At 41.7% G+C, this 22,355-nt stretch overlaps 1 protein-coding gene across 3 annotated transcripts in view; it reads right to left on the reverse strand.

The window, feature by feature from the left end:
- The window catches only part of ADAMTS6 (ADAM metallopeptidase with thrombospondin type 1 motif 6), a gene marked incomplete at its 5' end in the record, with an annotated part of 323,894 nt that overhangs the window by 162,653 nt on the left and 138,886 nt on the right, over window positions 1-22,355 (reverse strand). For all 3 annotated transcript variants that reach the window (XM_084627958.1, XM_084627957.1, XM_084627956.1), the window contains one exon: window positions 15,199-15,345. In XM_084627958.1, the coding sequence (XP_084484084.1) occupies window positions 15,199-15,345 (147 nt within the window). The remainder of the gene's footprint in view (window positions 1-15,198; window positions 15,346-22,355) is intronic.

Here is a 22,355-nt window from a genome sequence, read left to right on the forward strand (position 1 = left end):
AGAGTATGTATTAATACCGAGGGGGGCTGCAAACAGCTGTGCATATCTCTCTATCAGTGTTATAGAGAGTGAACAATTTTTGAGTTTATCCTGTATAAGCTTTACACAGGGTAAAACAGATTTATTTGGGGTTTGGACCCGATTGGGAGTTGGGCATCTGAGTGTTAGACAGGAACACTTCTTAAGTTGCTTTCAATTAAGCCTGCAGCTTTGGGGCACATGATTGATACTAAACTGGGAGGAGTGGTAGATATGCTGGAGGGGAGGGATAGGATACAGAAGGACCTAGACAAATTGGAGGATTGGGCCAAAAGAAATCTGATGAGGTTCAATAAGGATAAGTGCAGGGTCCTGCACTTAGGACGGAAGAACCCAATGCACAGCTACAGACTAGGGACCGAATGGCTAGGCAGCAGTTCTGCGGAAAAGGACCTAGGGCTGACAGTGGACGAGAAGCTGGATATGAGTCAGCAGTGTGCCCTTGTTGCCAAGAAGGCCAATGGCATTTTGGGATGTATAAGTAGGGGCATAGCGAGCAGATCGAGGGACGTGATCGTTCCCCTCTATTCGACATTGGTGAGGCCTCATCTGGAGTACTGTGTCCAGTTTTGGGCCCCACACTACAAGAAGGATGTGGATAAATTGGAGAGAGTCCAGCGAAGGGCAACAAAAATGATTAGGGGTCTGGAACACATGACTTATGAGGAGAGGCTGAGGGAGCTGGGATTGTTTAGCCTGCAGAAGAGAAGAATGAGGGGGGATTTGATAGCTGCTTTCAACTACCTGAAAGGGGGTTCCAAAGAGGATGGCTCTAGACTGTTCTCAATGGTAGCAGATGACAGAACGAGGAGTAATGGTCTCAAATTGCAGTGGGGGAGGTTTAGATTGGATATTAGGAAAAACTTTTTCACTAAGAGGGTGGTGAAACACTGGAATGCGTTACCTAGGGAGGTGGTAGAATCTCCTTCCTTAGAGGTTTTTAAGGTCAGGCTTGACAAAGCCCTGGCTGGGATGATTTAACTGGGAATTGGTCCTGCTTCAAGCAGGGGGTTGGACTAGATGACCTTCTGGGGTCCCTTCCAACCCTGATATTCTATGATTCTATGATTCAGGTCTTGGGTCTGTGTTGGAGCAGACTGGCGTGTCTGGCTCAACAAGACGGATGCTGGAGTCTCAAGCTGGCTGGGAAAGCAGGGGCAGAAGTAATCTTGGCACATCAGTTGGCAGTTCCCTAGGGGGTTTCTGTGATCCTACCCATCATAATATCATCCTGAAACTCAAGATCCTGAGGAAGGTGATGACTCTTTTCAAGAGTCGGACTGGATGACAATTTCCCCATTGATATGGAGACAGTGAAATAGATGGAATAGACTTTTGGGGTCTTCTGATCTCTCAGGACTAAGGTGATGGCCTATATGTTTAGGAGATGGTTTAGGTTAGGGTCTCCTGAGCACCTTGTCGGTTGGTCAATGTGTCAAAGGCAATAGAATGAAGCATTTGCCAAAAGATCTCACATTGAACTCACTTGAATATCTCTGTGTCCAGGACCCATTGATAAGATGCTGCTTGGGCTCAGGTCTCAAAGAGTTTCTCCTGCCTTCCCCTCATTCTGGTCCTCTGCACTCAGACCCCTGCTTCTCAGGCTGACGGTTTAAAGTTTGAAGGGATTCCTGATGTTTGTTACTTCTTCTTTGCTAGTGAAAGGGACTAATCCAGTTAAGTCTGCCTTCCTAGTGAACTAGTTTTTTTCCCTAGGTGATACAGTCCTAGTCTCTCTGGATCTGCTCCTGTTGCAATCCTAGGGGCTACCTGGGCCTCCCTTGGGATAGACTTTTGTTTTCTGCTGTGGCTAAGGACTGTTGGCTCTTCTCCAATTCTTCCCTGAAAAGAAATCTCCCTGTAAAAGGCAGAATTGCTAGTCTGGAGGAAAGATTCACTGCCCACTCTTCTAGCAACAGGGCTCTCCTGACTGACACTGAGATGATGAGGCAGCCATAATTCCAGAAGTCAATCAGATGGTTTTATACATCACGCCACAAGTGCAAGCAGCTGAGCCCAAAACTGGGAGTCTCAGTCAATTTGAACTCCTCATTTTTGGCTTCTGGAGAACTGCCATGCTACAGTAGCTACCCCACTTCCATTTTTGAGGTACATGCTGCATAAACTGAAGTTAATATCAGGCCTAGGATCACAGAGGATATTTCCAGTGGTGCTTCACTTTGCCAGTCAGAGATCCTTGAAAGTTGCTCCTCTTTCCTTAGGAATCATTGTCCTCTTTGGTACCCCTGATATGGCAGCATCCACCCTTAACTTTTCAGTGAGTGTCTCTGCATTTGACTTTCTAACAGGACAGGAAATAAAAGTTACTTATGGGTACAGTAACTAGATTTCTTTGAGATGTGTTGTCCATATGCATATTACACTTATGGGGTACATGTGCCTCACATGCCATTTTTGGAAAGCAGTGTCCATTATGGTCGCGTGTGCACACTTAGTGTCCTCATGCGCAATACCAAGGACATAAAGAATGGAGTGGGCTAAATGCCACCCGGTTTCTTCTCTACCATGGAATCTGAAGGATATAGGACTCTGAAGCATAAGAGAAGCAGGATGGGTAGTGGAATGATGGAATATGTATATGTATAACAGATCTTGAAGAACACCAGTTACTGTACAGGCAAGTAACTTTTCTCCTTCAAGAGTTACCCATATACATATTGCATTTATGGTGACTTGAAAGCAGTGGAGCAATTCAGTGGAAGTGGGAGCTCAGAATCTAGGAGAACAGAGATTGGAGTATTGGCTTTCCAAAAATAGCATCTGATTCAGAAGACTTGATGATAGAATAGTGTTTTGTGAAGGTGTATGCAGATTTCTGCTGACGCCAAAGAAAAATCTTGTCCAATTTGCCAAGTAGATTTGTCTCATAAAATCTTTTCTACTATATAATAATATATTTTGTACAGATATGGAACGAGATTTTTCTAGGTCTGAAATCCATCCAGTAGGTAGGCCATGAGATGGAGAGCTGCATCAGCAGGTCTGGAACAAGAGATAACTTCTTTGGCTGACAGATTCAGAGATTCAGTACATTTGGTTTTAGGGAACCAAAACTGTTTTGGCCACGCTGATGCAACTAATATAGCTTCGGCTGAGTCCGGTCTCATTTTCTGCAAGACCCTTGGGATCAACTGAATTGGCAGGTATGTATACATTAGGGTCCTTGACCACAAAATCAGAAAAGCATCTGAGAGGAAGCCTGGGCTGAAACCCACGCTTGAACAGAAGGCCTGAAATTTCTTGTTGTGTATTGCAAACAGGTCCACCTGAAGATGATCTTTGTCTGAGAAGATGTCATGAAAGATCAGGTCCTTGATCTCTCATTCATGATTTGAGAAGTGTCTGCTCAGTTTGTCCACCAAACTGTTCTGAAGAACAGCTTAGTGCATAGCTGTGAGGAAGATTCAGTGTCAAATACACCAGTTTCATAGCCTGACTGCCTCTGGACACAATGGGGAAAATCTTACCCCTCCTTGTTTGTTTCTATAAAATATGATTGAATTGTCAGTCATTATTCGGATGGATTGATCTTCAATGTGAGGTATGAATGTCTCATAAGCTCTGAACACCAGTCTGAGATTCAGCAAGTTTATATGTATTTGTGCTTCCCACAGAGTCCAGAGGCTTTAATCCATATGTTCCATATGGAATCCCCCTCCCAACAGTAAAGCATCCATTCGTCCTTGATGGCAATGGTACTCCTTTGCACACATTCCTGGGCTACCTCCACCATTTCAGGAAGGATAGAACCAGTAGAGGCACACACAGAGACATATCCAAATGACATCTAGTGGGAACATAAACCAACCTTACAAAGCTCTGCTTGCAACAGTAGTGTGGCATTTGTCATTAAAAAGATGCATGAAGCCATATCTCCAAGGAGACCAAAACACGTCCTCACTGTGGAGTTTGGGTTTGACTCTATGTGAGATATTAAGGAAGACATATTCTCAAACCTGTCTTAAGATAATTATCCTGAGGGATCTAAGTGTAGCTCAAGAATCCTTAAGGGTGTGAAGGACACTGTCCACTTTGAAACTTAACAATTCTGACCCTTAAAATGACAAGTCCTCCACAGTGGACTGAACCTCCATGAAAAACAAGACCCCTGAAGCAATAAGACTCCCCTCATTACTATGGCCTGGCCATTGATCTTGAGGTGGCATGTGCCACATCAATTCAGCTTGCAGATTTGTTCTGGCTATCAAGTGATCCTCAGTGATGAGTGAAGAAACTTCTTCTGTAACGTCTGGTGGTAGCTTGTCTGAAAATGCCATTATCTTTTTGTAATTCAAATTGTATCTGGGCAAAAAAATGTATCTGGGCAACAGGGTCTGATAATTCATCATTCTAAATTGCAAACCAGGTAACAAGAATTATTTTTACCAAGCACTTTGGTTCCTGGTGCCTTATTTCATTGCCTTTCTCATGCCTCACTCTAACCACCATGTACCCAGGCAAAGGATATGAATTCAACCTCCGTGGAAGGGACAAGGTATTTTTATCTGCTTTCCAGAACATAGGGGCTGCTGTAGCAGGAGTCTGCCACAGGATTCATGCAGAATCCATTACAGCCTCCTTAAATGGGAAGGGTATTCTCCCAGCAGCAGAGGACTGAAGAATATCACTTTATGTGTGGAATCCTGCACCTCCTGAGGCATATGAATCTGATACTCCCTTGAGTAGATCCTGAAACCTTGAGAATCATCCAGCTGTGATATGCTAGGCAAGGCTACTGCCTCATCTGGATAAAACAAGGAAATAACCAAAGGGCCCAATATGTCTGCTGAATGAGTTGGATTCTTTTCACTTAGTTCCTCAGGCTGAGCAGATAGATGAAAGATTACTGCACAGAGCAGGCTGAGTAGCAAAAACAGAGGAAAATCTCTTGAGAGTGGGAGATCTCCCAGTGTGACTTCCAACCCATGTGGTCTCCATAGTTTCCAATACAGTCAGACAGGTATGTTGAGATAAATTCCAGGTGGCCATGAAGTAAAACATCATGATCCATGTCCAGAATAATGGACTCCATAGGTTCTATCATAGGAGGAGTCTCCAGAGTCCCTGCATGATCCATACAAGACAGGAAGAGACACCCTTGGAGAGTACGACAGTCCCTCATACTACCTGCAGATGCTGATGAAAAAGAGCAATCTCTGTCTAATAGTGGAGCAGAGGTAACAGGTGTAAAGGATTGAGCCTAGAGGTACTTGCTACCATAGAGAAAGATGGATCTGGTGTCAAGCTGTCCTGCAGTGGATCAAGAGCATGACTACCAACCTCAGGGCACAAAGCCCAAATCGGCGGTGAGTTCCATACTTAGATTTCACCAACAAATTATAGAGTGTAAACTCCTCATGTACTATAATAGCCTTAACATGGAGCCACACACAGTCCCCTTGGGTACTCTGGTCTGTCTTGCCACCCATGTAAGCTTACCTTTGTGACAGATGGTCCCTTTCACCAAGTATCACAGCAATATTCAGGTTACTCCCAGTCCCAAAGACCCAGTCACTTACCCCAGGTCACCTGCACTTTTAGATATCATACCAAAGACAACGCTTGCAGCCAATCCTATAATAAACTATATAAAGATTTATTATATAGGAAAAGGAAACAGAGTTATTTACAAGGTTAAAGCTGGTAAACACATACACAAATGAGTTACAGTCTTAAATTTCCAAAGTAATAGAAGCTTCTATAATAAGCAGGCTCTATATGTCTTTTAGGACAAAGCCAAGCTAAGCACAGGGGATCTTTTGCTTATGCCTAGTAATCCTTGTATTGCAGAGTCCAAGCAGCAAAAAGATACAGTTTCTCTTTGTTAGGGGTTTTTATTCCCTTCCCCACTTCTACTTTGAGCTGCAAACTCAGCTGATGGGAGGAATTCACTTGCAAGATGCATCTTCATTGGGTGGGAGGAGATTAAACAACAAAATCTTTTGTCCTCTAATGTTTCACTATAGTACATCTGGTGTCGATGGACCTTTCTTCTCGGTCAAGAGAGAAAACATTCTGTTGCAGATCAGCATTTTAAACTAGCTAATGTCTCTCTGCTGTCTGGTGATTTACACAGTTACAGAGGCTTACAAGGCAAATACTCAAATATTATCTTATAATATGGGATACAGATGTTATAAGTGAGATGAATGCATGCAATTTACAAGCATTCCATAAAGTCTAAAATACAAAACCCATTTGTATAATTCTAATACTTATTTTAACAAGACTAATGAGCTAGACTGATTTCAGCTGTATATTTGTCAGTATTCAACTGAGGCTTGGGGACCTTGGCCTGAGCTGGCACCTGGTCTGCAGCATCACACCTGGTATCGCAGGTACTAGAGCTGAAGAAAGCGATGTGGACTCTGGCTCTTGCAATACCCTAGTACCGGGCATGCTTTAGTACTGTGTGATGTGAGGTTGTGGTTTATTTGAAAACTGTGTTGGAATTGTAGGCTGTCACTTTCGTTTGTAAGGAGTTTCTTGGTCCTGCTTGCAGGATAGTCAGGAGAGTGTGTGATCAGAGTCAGTCAGCAGACAGTCAGTCTAGAGTTGGGCAGGCTGAGTAGTGCCTCTCTGTTTTAGCGAGCAGTCTGCTTTGTCTGTCTCCGTTTTGGGGTTTTTTGTGTTATCATTTTGAATTAAAGTAGTTTTACATTGTAACCTTCCAAGAAGAGTATTTTTTTTCTCTATGTGTATACCATGAAAATAACAACAGTGGGACAAACAGCAGAGCCAAGGTGAAAAGAGTGGAGTTTGCAGTGCCAACATAACCAGTAGTGGAGCAACAGTCAGAGTTGATACTGAAAGAGCCATACTGCACTTTGATGGTATCAAGAGTGAAGCTGAAGAGACACATGAGATGCTGCTGCTGCTGGAGCCATCATCTTTGCATACCAGTTCAGGATTCAAGCCTCAGTACCAAGACCTCATCAAGTTTCAGCAGTAGCTATACTGAAATGCAAAGTCTCTTTGCCTCTCTAATAGTCCAGGGAAGCCATTCTCTTTGTTGAGGAAATCTTAGTTAGGGATACACCTCCCTAATACAAGCTCTGAATTTTCTTTACCGAAAGTTTTTTATCAAACTTTCCTGAGCTTGGGGCTGAAGTCTCAGCTGACAAGGCTCAAAGGGAGATAGATCACATGCTGAAATGAGTACTTCTGGAGATAGGCATGTTATGTATGGACACCCTATGGTCTGAAGACAGTCTCATAGATTTATCCATATAAAACATTTGAAGATCAGCCTCTTCTAGTGTCTTCTTTGAAAAGGACTCACATACAGCACATTTCACAGAGCACAGTGATTCCCCCAAACAGAACAGACATCTCATGTTACCATCATTAATGGGGATAGCACCTTCATGTGAAGGGCTGTTCTAGAATCCAGGGGATTCAGGATTAGGTGTTTCTAAACCCCAGTACCAGAAAAGAAAAAATATAAAGGTTCTGAATGGAAGGAAACCTATCAAAAAATGGTTGTCAACGGGCAAAAAACTAACATATTGTACTAGAGTAGGTCTACATACATAGGAAAAACATTGCTAACCATTAATGAAAAATGGATAGTGAGTGTCTTTATCTCAGAGCCAGCAGCAGTGAGAAGGAACTGCGGGGGGTGTTGGCTAGTTCCACCCTTTATGCCCTTGGCTTGTGACACAAAAACACTGAGCATGCATGCACAGATACAACTGACACTGCTGGCCAAAAGACTCTGCTCTTGGGCATATGGGCACATGCAAACTATAAGTGGAATATGTATATGGACAGTCACTCGAAGGACAAGCTTTTAATGCCATACTAAAGGCTGTTTTCCTTTCTGGGGTGCCCTATTCATTGTCAATCTGTTCTCTGACACAGGGTTGATAGACAACACCTACTGCACCCTATAAGAGTCAGAGTCATAGATTTTAAGGTCTGATGGGGAACACCAGATCATCTGGTCTGATATCCTGTATATCACAGGCCACCAACATCACCCAGCATCCACACACTAAACCCAACAACCAAAATCAGACCAAAGTATTACAGCCCACAGGAGACTAGACTATTATGTGCCACAGGCAGAGAATAGGAGGGACCGATGTGCACCAATGCTTAAGGCCCCTGCAATGGAGGGAAATTATTAAGTGAGATATACCCAGATAATCCTGGCAAGTGACTTGCATCTACATGCCGCAGAAGGCGGCAAAAACAAAATACAAAAAAACAAACAACAACAACAAAAACCAAGGTCACTGACCAGGGACAAAATTCCTTCCTGAACCCACATATGGTGCTGATCAGTTAGACCCAGAGCATGTGAGTAAAAGCCAGGCAGCCAAGCACCTGAGACAGAGAAAGTGCAGTGCTTCCTCAGAGCACTGGCCCACTGCATCCAGTGTCCCACCTCTAGCCTTGGCCATCTCTGACGCTTCAGAGGAAGGAGACCAAAAAGAAACACTCCAGAATACATGGGGCGGGGGGGGGGAATCTCTTCCTAAGCCCTGCAGGTGGCTGAGAGAAGGCTGAAGTATGAGGTTTTAGGAACTCAAGATATAAACTTGGAAGTGAGCCCCAGGGCTACTAAGCCTTACCCCCTACCATCACAAGCAACCCTATCATATAATCACCCTCATAATTTTGTCCAACTCTCTCAAAACTAATTATTTGCCACTAGGACTCCTATTGGGCTGCTGTTCCAGAATCTCCTTCCTCTGGTGGTTAGAAACCTTCTTCTAATTTTCATCCTGAATTTGTTCATGGCCAGTTTATACCCATTTGTTCTTGTGCCAACATTGTCCTTTAGCTCCTCATTTCTCTGGTTTTACCCTCTTTATGCATCTATAGAGAACAGCCTTCTTTTTGCTAGCTAACCAAGCCAATCTCTAACAGTGTCCTCTCATAAGATAGTCCATCCATTCCCCTGATCATCCTATTAGCTCTTCTCTGTACCTGTTCCAGTTTGAATTAATCTTTCTTGAACATGAATGACCAGAACCGTACATAGTATTCCAGATGAGGTCTTACCAGTTGACTTGTACAATAGCATTAATATTTGTCTATCTCTACTGGAAATGCCTCACTTGATACATCCTAGAATTGCAATAGCCTTTTTTGCAGCCACATCAGATTGGTGGCTCATAGTCATCCTGTGATCAATCCACACACCCAGGTCTCTCTCCTCTTCTGTCACTTCCAACTGATGATCCCGCAGCTTGTAGCAGAATTTCTTATTATTAGACCCTAATTGCATGACCTTGCACTTTGTACTATTGAATTTCATCCCTTTTCTGTCACTTTAGTCTTCAAGGTGATCCAGATCTTCCTGTATAATATTCCAATCCTCCTCTGTATTGACAATGCCCCCCAACTTTATATCACTAGCAAATTTCGTTAGCATACTCTTACTTTTTGTGCCAATCCCATTAATAAAAATATTGAATAATATTGATCCCAAAACCAATCCTTGAGGAACTCCACTAATAGCCTTCCTCCAGTCCAATAGTTCACCATTCAGCATAACCCGTTGTCTTCAAATGCTTTACTGAAGTCCAAGTATATTAGATCTATTTCACTTCCCTTATCCAAAAAATCAGTTATTTTCTCAAAGATGGAAATCAGATTAGTCTGGCATGATCTACATTTGGGTAAACCCAATTGCATTATATCAACTTTACCATTTGAAGGCCAGAAGAGGGAGTTCAGGAAAGATTATTATTATTAGAACAATCTTTTCTGAATCCCCTCTTCTGGCCTTCAAACAACCCCCAGCCTCTCCAAGCTCATTATCAGAAGCAACCTTCCCACAGACCAGGACACACCAACTCGAAGTGGCACCAGACCCTGTCAGAACAACCAACAGAAAACCTGCAGACATATCTCCAATGCTACAATGATCAATAACCCCCACAACACACTTTTCAAGATCCATGAGTCCTACACATGCCTATCACAACATGTGGTGTACTTCATTCTGTGCACTAAATGTTATCATCCAACTTGGGTGGAATCTTGCTGAGCAGTGTCTAGTTGAGCTGACATCTTCCAAGTGGTATTCAGTGGCTAGTGCTTGGCAATTTCCCCTCTGCAATGAGGGGAGCTGTGCTTGTCTTTTTGTCTCATTCTTTGTGCAAAAGGTACAGTGCAAAACTCTATGATCTGGACTGTAGTTTCTGGAAGGAACAGTGGGGACCGAGGCCTGGAGGAACAAGAGGAGGAAGCTGAAGACAAGGCCGCACCCCTAGTGGCAATGGACAGGCTTCTGTTCCATAGTGCTTCTGCCTGAGGAGGGAAGGGACCACAGGCATCCTAACTGGGTTTGCTCAATTCTTTCCTTTCCTTTGTTCACTCCTTTCTACTCTTGGGGGAACCCAAAAGTGACATGGTTCTTTGTCCCCAGTTTCCTTTCTGCTCCTGAGAGAAGCAAGGTGCTCTCATCTTTCTAAGCTTGGTGAGGCACTGTAGGCACTGCCCCTCTAGCTACAGTCTGGCAGCTTTCAGGGATCAGTTTGCTGGACTCTAAAGGAGCTGACAGAGGAGCTGGAGCAGCTTTTCTTCTCTGGATGCAGTGTTCTGCAAGTCAGGAACAGTTTGGGAGCCAATTATCTGGGCTGCTGCTGTTTGAGTAGTCCCTGTACTTCCTGGTTCCTGTTCTCGGATGGAGTATGAATACTCCAGTGGATAAGCCTCTGCTGTTAAGGCTGCTCCTGCCTCATGGAGAAGGGTGGGGGAAGGGAGCGGGAGGGAGGGAAGAAACAAGGGCCCTTGTCAGACTGAAGCCATGTTTCATGCAAGAGGTGCTTGCACCAGCATGTCCCTTACCATTCCACTGACAATCATTTTTTTTCAAAAGGCATGAAAAATTGGGATATATAGTACTCATAGACTGGAGAAAAACAAATGAACCACTAATCTTCAAGAAAAGAAAGAAGAGTGATCCTAGTCAATACTGTCCCATAATTCTAGGGTCTATTCCCAGTAAAATAATGGAACAAATATTATGAGGAAAAATCAGGAAGCATTTAGAGGATATTGGAACCATGAGCAACGATCATCAAGAAAATACAATGAACAGCTCTTGCCAGAAAACCTAATTAGTTTTTAAGATAGAAAGATGAAGGGAAAGGGAAAGCACTAGAGGAGCTGATGTGTTTAGTAGCTACTTTGCTGATCTATGATAGTTCTAGTATCATTTAATATGTCTTTTAATGGTCTAAAAAGTGCTTATGAAATTAATGAAATTCACAGATGGTATAATCTGGCAGGAGTTACAAACACAAGTGACAATAGAGAATTAATGCAAAGAAACCAAAAGAGATTAGCAATATGAGATCTGATTCACCATAGTGATCATCCAGTTTAATGTCAGAATAATTTATTTTAATTCCATTCCACTGGCATAAAACTGGAGTATGTATTGGTGAATTAAGTCCATGGAGTGAAAAAGAGTGAAGGAGGTGCTAGTAGTCAGAGAGTTTGCAATATGATACAGTAATAAGTTAAAAAGACCACTGCATCATTGAGCTGCATACACAGAGGCATTATGTCATGAGACAAGGAAGCAGATTCATAGATTTTAAGGCCACAAGAGACCATAATTACCATCTCTTCTGATCTCCTGCATAACACAGGCCATAAAATTTCACATAGTGGTTCTTATATCAAGCCCATAACTAAGAGACGGACCCTACCATGTTTTTGGAGTGACAACATGTCTAATACTGTGTTCATTTGTCAACAACTCATTTCCAGAATGATATGGATCAACTGGATCTCAGAAAGAGTGCAACAAAAAGTCTAAGATAACACTACATGTAGTGGAATGAATATAGTAAAAGTAAGCAAACAAAAGGCCCTACAAAACAAACACCCAAGACTTTAATTTAGCCTGAATATCACAAAAGAGCTTCCAGAGAGTGAGATCTGTTAGGCTGTGGAACAGCATCCCAAATGAAGAAGTGGACTATTACTTGGCACAGTTAAACTTAGATGCCACAACACAATAGAAATGTACTATAGGGTGTACAGTCTTGAACTGATTGACAGGGACTTGAACAAATTGGTTGGTCTGGTAGGTCTTTTATATTTTTAACTTCTGTGAATCCAAGATATATAGATTCAATATAGTGTTCAATAAATTAATTTGTCTGTTGCATTGGAAAATTGAGTGTGTTCCCAGAAATCAAGATCACAAATATGTTTGTTCCCCGGCTGAGTAGTGCTAGTGCTGATGGCACTGAATTAGCTAAGCCACTGCTTGTCCCCTAAAAAAAGTCCTGGCCAAATATATAGATTATCTCATAAGAACATAAAAACAGCCATACTGGGTCAGACCAATGGTCCATCTAGCCCAATATCCTGTCTTCCAACAGTGGCCAATGCCACGTGCTTCAGAGAGAATGAGCAGAACAGGTAATCACCAAGTGATCCATTTCCTGTTGCCCATTCCCAGTTTCTGGCAAACAGGCTAGTGACACTTCAGAGCATGGTTTTGCATCCCTGCCCATCCTGGCTAATAGCCATTGATGGACCTATCCTCCATGAACTTATCTAGTTCCTTTTTGAAACCCATTGTACATCCTCTGGCAAGAGGTGCACAGGTTGACTGTGTGTTGTGTGAAGAAATACTTCCTTTTGTTTGTTTTAAACCTGCTTCTTATTAATTTCATTTGGTGACCCCTAGTTCTTATGTTTGAGAAGGAGTGACTAACACTTCCTTATTTACTTTCTACATACCAGTCATGATTGTATAGACCTCTATCATATCCCCCCCCTTAGTCGTCTCTTTTCCAAGTTGAAAAGTCCCAGTTTTATTAATTTCTCTTCACATGGAAGTTGTCCATATGCCTAACCATTTTTGTTGCCCCTTTCTGTAGCTTTTTCAATTCCAATATATCTTTTTTGAGATGGGGCAACCAGAACTGCATTTTTGACTACTACTGCACATGTAGTGGGTGTTTTCAGAGAACTATCACAATGACTTCAAGATCTCTTTCTTGAGTGGTAACAGCTAATTTAGACCCCATCATTTTATACGTGTAGTTGGGATTATGTTTTCCAGTGTGCATTACTTTGCATTTATCAACACTGAATTTCATCTGCCATTTTGTTGCCCAGTCACCCAGTTTTATGAGATCCCTTTGTAACTCTTTGCAGTCTGCTTTGGACTTAATTATCTTGAGTAGTTTTGTATCATCCGCAAATTCTGCCACCTCACTGTTTACCCCTTTTTCCAAATTATTTATACGTTGAACAGTACTGGGCCCCGTACAGACCCCTGGCGGACACCACTATTTACCTCTCTCCATCCTGAAAACTGACCATTTATTCCTACCCTTTGTTTCCTAACTTTTAACCAGTTCCTGATCATGAGAGGACCTTCCTTCTTATCCCATGACAGCTTTCTTTGCTTACGGGCCTTTGGGGAGGGACCTTGTCAAGGGCTTTCTGAAAATCTAAGTACATTATATCCAGCGGATCACCCTCGTCCACATGCTTGTTGACCCCCTCAAAGAATTCTAGTAGACTGGTGATGCATGATTTCCCTTTACAAAAACCAACTTTGACTCTTTCCCCAACAAATCGTGTTCATCTATGTGTTTGATTACTCTGTTCTTTACTATAGTTTCAACCAGTTTGCTGCTGTCTGTCTTCTACACTGCAAACTGTTTGGCAGAGGACCCCTTTTCTATTTATACCATGTACAGTACTGACCAAATTGTTAGCACTTAACATATATTAATAATTCTTTTAAAAAATAGAAGTAAAATCCTTATGTAGCCAAAAGGGCAAAATATAATTCTAGATAAAAATTATCAATACTATTGTAAAATTCTAATGCCTAAGGGTATGTCATCCTGTCTTATGAACCTACTTACTTTCACAGAATGTATCTAAGGACATTCCATAGAAGAAAACAAAAGGCATGGAGGATGAGGACAATCAAATTTGACAGATTATAGGGGTCGAGCCTCGACCCCCTCTTCAGGCTGCTTTGCACTGCTTAGGCCAGTCCCAGGATCAGTGGAGCTGAAAGGTAATTAAGAGCCACTCTTCTGCCCACATCCTTGTTTCCTGCAGTAGAAATACCCAGTTGTTGGAGGACCAGTATATATAACCTTACACTTCCTGCTCCTGGCCCCCCATACATAGAATGTCTGAGCGGGTTTGGCCAGATTATCTTGTGCTCTAGGAATCACAGGGCAATGGAATGTCCCACTGGTGGCCACTTCCACTACTAACAGCCCCGGAGGGTGTCGTAAATTGCATTAGCCCTGGCCATCCTTGGGATTGAGGGATTGGAAAAGTTGCTTCTGCTCTCCCAACTCTTCGGTTTTGTACTAAGCGCATCTCAACCATACCTAAGGATCTGACCCATAGTGCAAGAGCTTGCAACTTTGATTTGTGTGGGTAGTTCTTATGCAAATAATCCAACTGAACTCAACTGATTTAAATAAATTCAGACAAAATGTAACAATGACAAGTTCCAGTTGAGTTGCATTTTCTGAAATAAATTATTCAACAGCCAGTTAGAGTGGCAGGGCCCAGAACTTCTTAGGATTCAGCCATAATTTTTTGTAATATTCATACAGGGGAGCTGTAGAATAATTTCAAGATTCTTTTAAGAACTACTGTGTATCATTCAAAGAGATGGCCATTGATCTCACTAAGGTGGAATTTCTACCTCCTTCAGGTTTCAACCACTAGTTGTATTTGTTTGTTTGTTTTACTAGGAAAAACTTTGAAACTTGTTAGATACTCTGTTTTCCAAAACAATATAGTATTTTAATCAGACTATGGCAGTACTCAGATAAACAAAACAGAAATCTAAGCCTGAGATCACTATGCATTTAACAAAACAACACTTATCAATAACGTTAAAAAAAAAGCCCTCTCACCTCTATTCCCCATCCATAGTTAAATATGACCAGCAGACTATAAACAGAACAGTTCAAAAAGAGTGACGGGAAGGGGAAGCACTTTCCACAACACAAAGAAATTACCTATGATGTACAAGTCGGCACTAATTCACCATATATTTACTCATTCTACAGAACGTGAATTAGTGTAAATCACTGTATCTCCACCAATTATTTATTCCAATGAGTATGAAATTTTGGCGCAATTCATTATCTCTCTCCAGAGATTACTTACTCTAAAAAGCTGGTGATGTAGTCCCGGCTACAGGCTGACCAGGAGAAGGGGTTGGTGTTTGCTGTAATGTGAGCTGCCATAAGTTTTGCTGCTTCATGACCTTTGGTCCCACAAGAATTTCCAATTCCATCATGGTTCATACCAAAACTGTCCAAAACAGAAGGAAAAAAAGTGTCCCATTACTCTCCTATGGTACCAGACAAAAACAGAGTTTGCAACTGAAAGGCCACGCTCAGTTAGTGTAGGAGGACTGAAACAAGATATGTATGATTAATTCAGACTAAACTCTGTACACTCAGAATACTATGCAATTTTGCTGTTTCATATAAAGATATCAAAACATTTTACTACATTGTGTAAGTCTCACAATAGCCCTGTGAGATAAACAAAAGGGACTCATACTTCAGGCCTTATTGGGGAGTTTGGCCCAAGTAAGAACTACGGGTAAATACCTGCTCTTGCACTCAGATCAGTAAACACAGACACAGAGAGTCTGCGTGATATTGCCAATGTCATATAGTGAGTCAATGACAATCCAGAATAGAACTTAGGCAGCCTAACTACTAAACAACCTGTGCTCCCAAAATGCATCCATTTATATAGTGGTCTTGATCCTCTGCTGTTCTAAGTCTGCTTTGTGGTGGTCCTCAAATGCAGGGTCAGCAAAATGATTCAGATATCACCCCCTTCTTAGCATCCAACATAGTTCACATGGTCACAGAAAAAGGGGTGTACCCAAGGATCCTTAGAGGTTGAACACCCCGTTGGAACTGTAGGTGGCCAGCATAATGTAGAACAGCTAAATCATCACCAAACTAAAACTAAAAGCTAAATCCATAAGAACTCTTCTTTAACAGACTACTTAAGAGCAAATGTTTAACTTTATACATCAAATTAACCTTTAAAATTAAATAACTACTACATTTTAGATATAACACGTTAGTGAAATATTCAGTTTGTCAGCAGTTTGATTGATATGATGTAAATTAATCATAATAATTAAAGATAACATACAAAAAGGCACTCTAATTAATTGTATAATTTTTTAAAAATCATCTCCCCTGTCCATCTTTGGGGTAGCTGGAGTCAGTCTGCAGTATGGCAAATTTTCTTAAATATTCATCTATCACAAAGGAATTTCTCTTTTCCATGCAAATGTCATTCAAGATCATGGGCTTGTTATATTCCATTCTGGATCTCGTCACAAAAGATCATGATATCTCATGAGCCATTCGAAATAGCAGATTTCATTACTCATGGGAAGAGACAGAAAGACAGTTAGTGAAAATGAAATATTCATAACTTTAAAATACAACCTTCCCATCCGTACTGTGAGAAAAAATTCAAAGCAAAATCAAAACACGTTAAACAAGTTATCCCTCAAACATGGTGCATTTATTCTGGCTTAGTTCTTAGTGGTAGCACTTTTTACATTTTTAGGCAAAAGCAATGCACTTTTATTTTCACTCTTTTTTTTTTAATGTAAGGCTAATCACAATCACTTCTCTCTGCTCTGCTCTTGAGTTATACAATCATTTAAGTATTGTGAAATGATGTAAATTAATTCATCACAGTGTACATAAATGTAATTTATGCATGCAGTCTGAAGATTTTGTGTAATACTGTAAATTATGGTTACTCACCTGTAACTGGAGTTCTTTGAGACGAACTCAAGTCTGTATAGTCACACCCATGGGATACACCGACTGAGCAGCTCTGATGGTGGAAACTTTTGATAATATTGCCTGTTGGTGCACTCTTGTACGCCCTCCTGCTCTTTCCCTCAGTGTTCCTGAATGTTCTGAGGGCAAGGTTATAAAAGGGGTATAGCACTCTGACCACCTTAGTTTCTTCTACCGCTTCCCAAAAGTCTGATACTCTAATTAGGACTTAGGAAAAGGTGAAGGTACATGGGGAGCGTAAATATGCTCCACATTACATTTCTACACAGTTCTGTTAAGTGGAATGCATCTAAGCTATACCACTGATGTTGCCTTGGCCTTTGTGGAATGGGACCTAATCCCTTCAGGAATAGGAACAGATGCCAATAAGCAGCCATCCTCTATGCACAGTCTAGCCCATTTTGATGTTTGAGAAGCAATTGCCTGTCCTCTTTTGTTATTATCATAAGATATGACAGGAGTAAATCTGGAGATTTTCCAAATTGTTTTGTCCTATTAAGATAATATACTAAAGCCCTCTTAGCATCTAAACTTTGTAACTTATTTTCATCTGCAGTTGCATGGGGTCTTAGAAACACTGGCAGGTTAATTGACTGATTAATGTAAAATTCAGTCACTACTTTAGGTAGGAACTTGGAAGGACAATGTGGCAAACCTTATCTTTATGGAGTACAGTAAATGGCAGGTCAGTCATGAGGGCTCACAGGACACTCTTCTTGCTGATGTTGTAGCTATGATAAAAACTGTTTTAACTGAAAGATGAAATGAAGAACATTCTCCAATTGGCTAAAAGAGAGGCTTCATGAACTGCATAAGGACTATGTTAAGGTCTCATTTCAGTGGAGGGCCCTTGAATGGTGGATATATATTAATTAATCTATGATTCTATGATTCTATGAACCCTTTCATAAATCTTTCAACTGTCTCATGTGTGGATATAGATTTGTTTTCAATAAGTGAATGATACACTGATATAGCTGCTTAGCAAACCTTAATAAATGCTTAATTAATCATTTCCTAGAGCTAAGACAAACCTCCTGTACCCCTGTGAACTACACTGTAATAATCCTGATTGAATCCTATATCTCAAGCCATCAGGTGTAGGAAATATGAGTCCGTATGATAAACTTTTCCATTCTGCTGAGTCAACAAATGGAGTGAGACGGAGAGATTGGAAAACTCCTTTGGATAGCTGAAGGTGGTCCGGGAGCCACAGTTGCTTCAGCCTTGCCAGAACAACTATGATTACTTTGGCTCTGTCCTGTTTTATCTTCCTTATTACCCTCTGAATGAGAGGAAATGGAGGGAAAAAATATAGAACACCTCATACACAATTTATCCTGAATGTGTCAGATGGTGTGATGCTATATGATTGAAATGTGACCATGTATGTCATTGATATTGCCATTGTTAGACAATTGCAACAAATCTTGTACAAAGTATGTTATGTAAGGTACCAATGGAAAAGTTACGATTTGCTAAATAAGATTATCCTGTTTATATGCACGTATCATCTTTGTATCTGAAGTTATGAATATTGGCTATATATCTATATCTCAGATCGGTTTGTGCCTGGGGTAACACTGACAAGCTAGTTTACATCCAGTTTAGCCAGCCCATTGTGAATGGACTATTCAAGTTTAATGATCCATTAAGGATACTTCACTCTAACAATGGGCCATAGAAGAAACTCATTCTGCCCAGATATCAATTCCTGCAAACGCCTCAGCCTCCAAGGGGCCAATGGCTACCCCCTGTGAGTCATCAGGCCTTGTAAGGACATGTAATATGCTCATGTGACACTGGACTCAGTCTTGTGCCAGTAACTCTCCACAGGACTGTGAGCTTTGTTTGAAACAGAAAATTTACAGGCACATGGCTCAGGGTATAAAATCCCCCTGGGACAATTCCATTTTGCCTCTTTACTGCTCTGATTCTCTGGACTGTGGATTTACAACTAAAAGGAGCATACTGACCTATGGACTGATAATCCCTCAATCTTTTGGAAGTTACCAGAGAAACTTCACAAGCCAGCAGTCTATAACATCACTGCTACCAAACCTGATAGAATCATAGAATCATAGAATATCAGGGTTGGAAGGGACCTCAGGAGGTCATCTAGTCCAACCCCCTGCTCAAAAGCAGGACCCATACCCAATTAAATCATCCCAGCCATGGCTTTGTCAAGCCTGACCTTAAAAACTTCTAAGGAAGGAGATTCCACCACCTCCCTAGGCAACGCATTCCAGTGTTTCACCACCCTCCTAGTGAAAAAGTTTTTCCTAATATCCAACCTAAATCTCCCCCACTGCAACTTGAGACCATTACTCCTTGTCCTGTCCTCTTCCACCACTGAGAATAGTCTAGAACCATCCTCTCTGGAACTACCTCTCAGGTAGTTGAAAGCAGCTATCAAATCCCCCCTCTTTCTTCTCTTCTGCAGACTAAACAATCCCAGTTCCCTCAGCCTCTCCTCATAACTCATGTGTTCCAGACCCCTAATCATTTTTGTTGCCCTTCGCTGGACTCTCTCCAATTTATCCACATCCTTCTTGTAGTGTGGGGCCCAAAACTGGACACAGTACTCCAGATGAGGCCTCACCAATGTCGAATAGAGGGGGACGATCACGTCCCTCGATCTGCTCGCTATGCCCCTACTTATACATCCCAAAATGCCCTTGGCCTTCTTGGCAACAAGGGCACACGCTGGCTCATATCCAGCTTCTCGTCCACTGTCACCCCTAGGTCCTTTTCTGCAGAACTGCTGCCTAGCCATTCGGTCCCTAGTCTGTAACGGTGCATTGGGTTCTTCCATCCTAAGTGCAGGACCCTGCACTTATCCTTATTGAACCTCATCAGATTTCTTTTGGCCCAATCCTCCAATTTGTCTAGGTCCCTCTGTATCCTATCCCTGCCCTCCAGCGTATCTACCACTCCTCCCAGTTTAGTATCATCCGCAAATTTGCTGAGAGTACAATCCACACCATCCTCCAGATCATTTATGAAGATATTGAACAAAACCAGCCCCAGGACCGACCCCTGGGGCACTCCACTTGACACCAGCTGCCAACTAGACATGGAGCCATTGATCACTACCCGTTGAGCCCGACAATCTAGCCAACTTTCTACCCACCTTATGGTGCATTCATCCAGCCCATACTTCCTTAATTTGCTGACAAGAATACTGTGGGAGACCGTGTCAAAAGCTTTGCTAAAGTCAAGATACAATACATCCACTGCTTTCCCTTCATCCACAGAACCAGTAATCTCATCATAGAAGGCGATTAGATTAGTCAGGCATGACCTTCCCTTGGTGAATCCATGCTAACTGTTCCTGATCACTTTCCTCTCATGTAAGTGCTTCAGGATTGATTCTTTGAGGACCTGCTCCATGATTTTTCCGGGGACTGAAGTGAGGCTGACTGGCCTGTAGTTCCCAGGATCCTCCTTCTTCCCTTTTTTAAAGATTGGCACTACATTAGCCTTTTTCCAGTCATCCAGGTCTTCCCCCGTTCGCCACGAGTTTTCAAAGATAAGATATAAGATATAAGATAGATAGACAAAGATATAAGAACATCGCAATTATTGTATGTATATGATCTATTAACCATTTTAACTCTCTTCTTCTTTTCTTTCATTAACCTTTAGGTTTTAATTACTAAAGAATTGGCGGCAAAGTGATTATGGGTAAAATCTGAATTATATATTGAGCTGGCTATGTGACTGATCTCTTGAGATTAGAAGGACCCTATATATGATTAAACTGGTTTTCAATAACCACGCCTCATAGATTCCAGTATCTGGGAGCTGTGATAAGGGCTGCATTTTTGACTTTTTGTTAACCAGTGTGGTGAGGCAGAAGTTTACCTTTGTTACTGGCTTGGTATAATCTAATGATAGAATAACTACCAGTTTGAGGTGAGTCTGCCCTATTTCTCAGCAGTTTGTCCTGAATCTGGTGTTCTCAGCTGTGACCCACTGGGGCACAGTGACAGATGGATTGACTGTCTCTCCCGGCTCTTCAGCAACGTCTGGGACACCTTTGTGTTTTACTTTGTCACAAAATGTCTACCTCTGGACAACCTCATGCACTGATGTTCTCTTTATCACTGACAGATTGAAAGACCATTCATGGAGTTCTGTTGTGTCCCTGCTCCGGCAGTTTGAAAGGCTGTTTTCTTTCACTACTAGGCGTAGAACTACAGGTAGGTCCTGTATTGAATTCACCATTCCCAGAGAGACATCGCTTCCTTACATAGCTCCATGCAATGAATTCTTCCTCCTTGTTTATATAATACATTGACATTGTATTGTCCATAAAGACCTAAATTATCTTATGATGATGATAGGCAGAAATGATTTCAGAGCCCAATGTATTGCTTTTAGCTGTAGCAGCCTGATGTACAATTTCTTTTCCTGGAAAATCCATTGGCCACAAACTGTCAATTTGTCGAAACGTCCTCCCCAACTTAGGTTGGAAACATCTGATGTGATTGTTGCTGATAAAACTGGAGCAATGAAAGCCATTCCTTTTATTTTTTGAAGGTTTTGAGGTTATGAGGCCCATTAGTCTGAGAAAAAATATGATTCTTTGACAAGGGAACTATGCAATAAGGCTAAGGCTTGCTGAATCCTTATAAACCTTTATTCTGGCAGAAAGTGTCTGACTTTCTGAGAGACAAAATTGCCCCTATGAAGGGGATCTTTTGAGTGGGTAGTATGATTGACTTCTCCCAATTTATCTTTTGTCCCAGCTTATTGAATAGGGAGTGTGTGCAGGATATGACTTCTGATAGATTTTGTTCTGACAATGTTTTGATTAGCCAGTGATCTAGCATCTACATATATGTGAATCCCTTGGCTTTGTAAAGGCACTAATACTGCCAAGAGGCATTTTGTAAAAAGTCTGGGGCAGGAGAAAAGCCAAAGGGAAAGACTTTGAACTGAAAATGATCTTTCCCTACTAGGAAACAGATATTTGCAGTATGGCAATCTGATTGCAATATATGTCCTTCAGGTTGAGAGCTCAAACCAATCTTGTATTGAGAGGAAATGTTTTATATAGATGCCAAATTCAACATGAAATCAGAATTTACTGATGAAGGAATTGAATTCTCTCAGGTCTAATGTAGGCCAAAGACCTCCATCCTTTTTTGGGATTAGGAAGTACCTTGAACAGAAACCCTTTCCTCCGAATTCACTCAGCTCCACTTCTATTACCCCTGCCTCCACAAGACAGGGAGCCTCCCATTTTAACAGGCCCTCATGAGAGGGGTCTCTGAATAGGAATGGGGTGAGAAGGTTGGGAGGAGAGAGGGAGTCAGATTGGATGGGGTATCTGCTGTGAATTATTTCTAATATCTATCTACCCATAGTTATAGCACTCCAGTTGCAGAAACAACACAGGCAGTCACCAAATGGGGTAGGTAAAGAATAGTCCAAATTTGGTTTGCAGCTCTCAGACCTTATGTCAAA

This window comes from Lepidochelys olivacea, assembly GCF_965140295.1.
Source record: "Lepidochelys olivacea isolate rLepOli2 genome assembly, chromosome: 5".
Taxonomy (NCBI): Eukaryota; Metazoa; Chordata; order Testudines; family Cheloniidae; genus Lepidochelys; species Lepidochelys olivacea.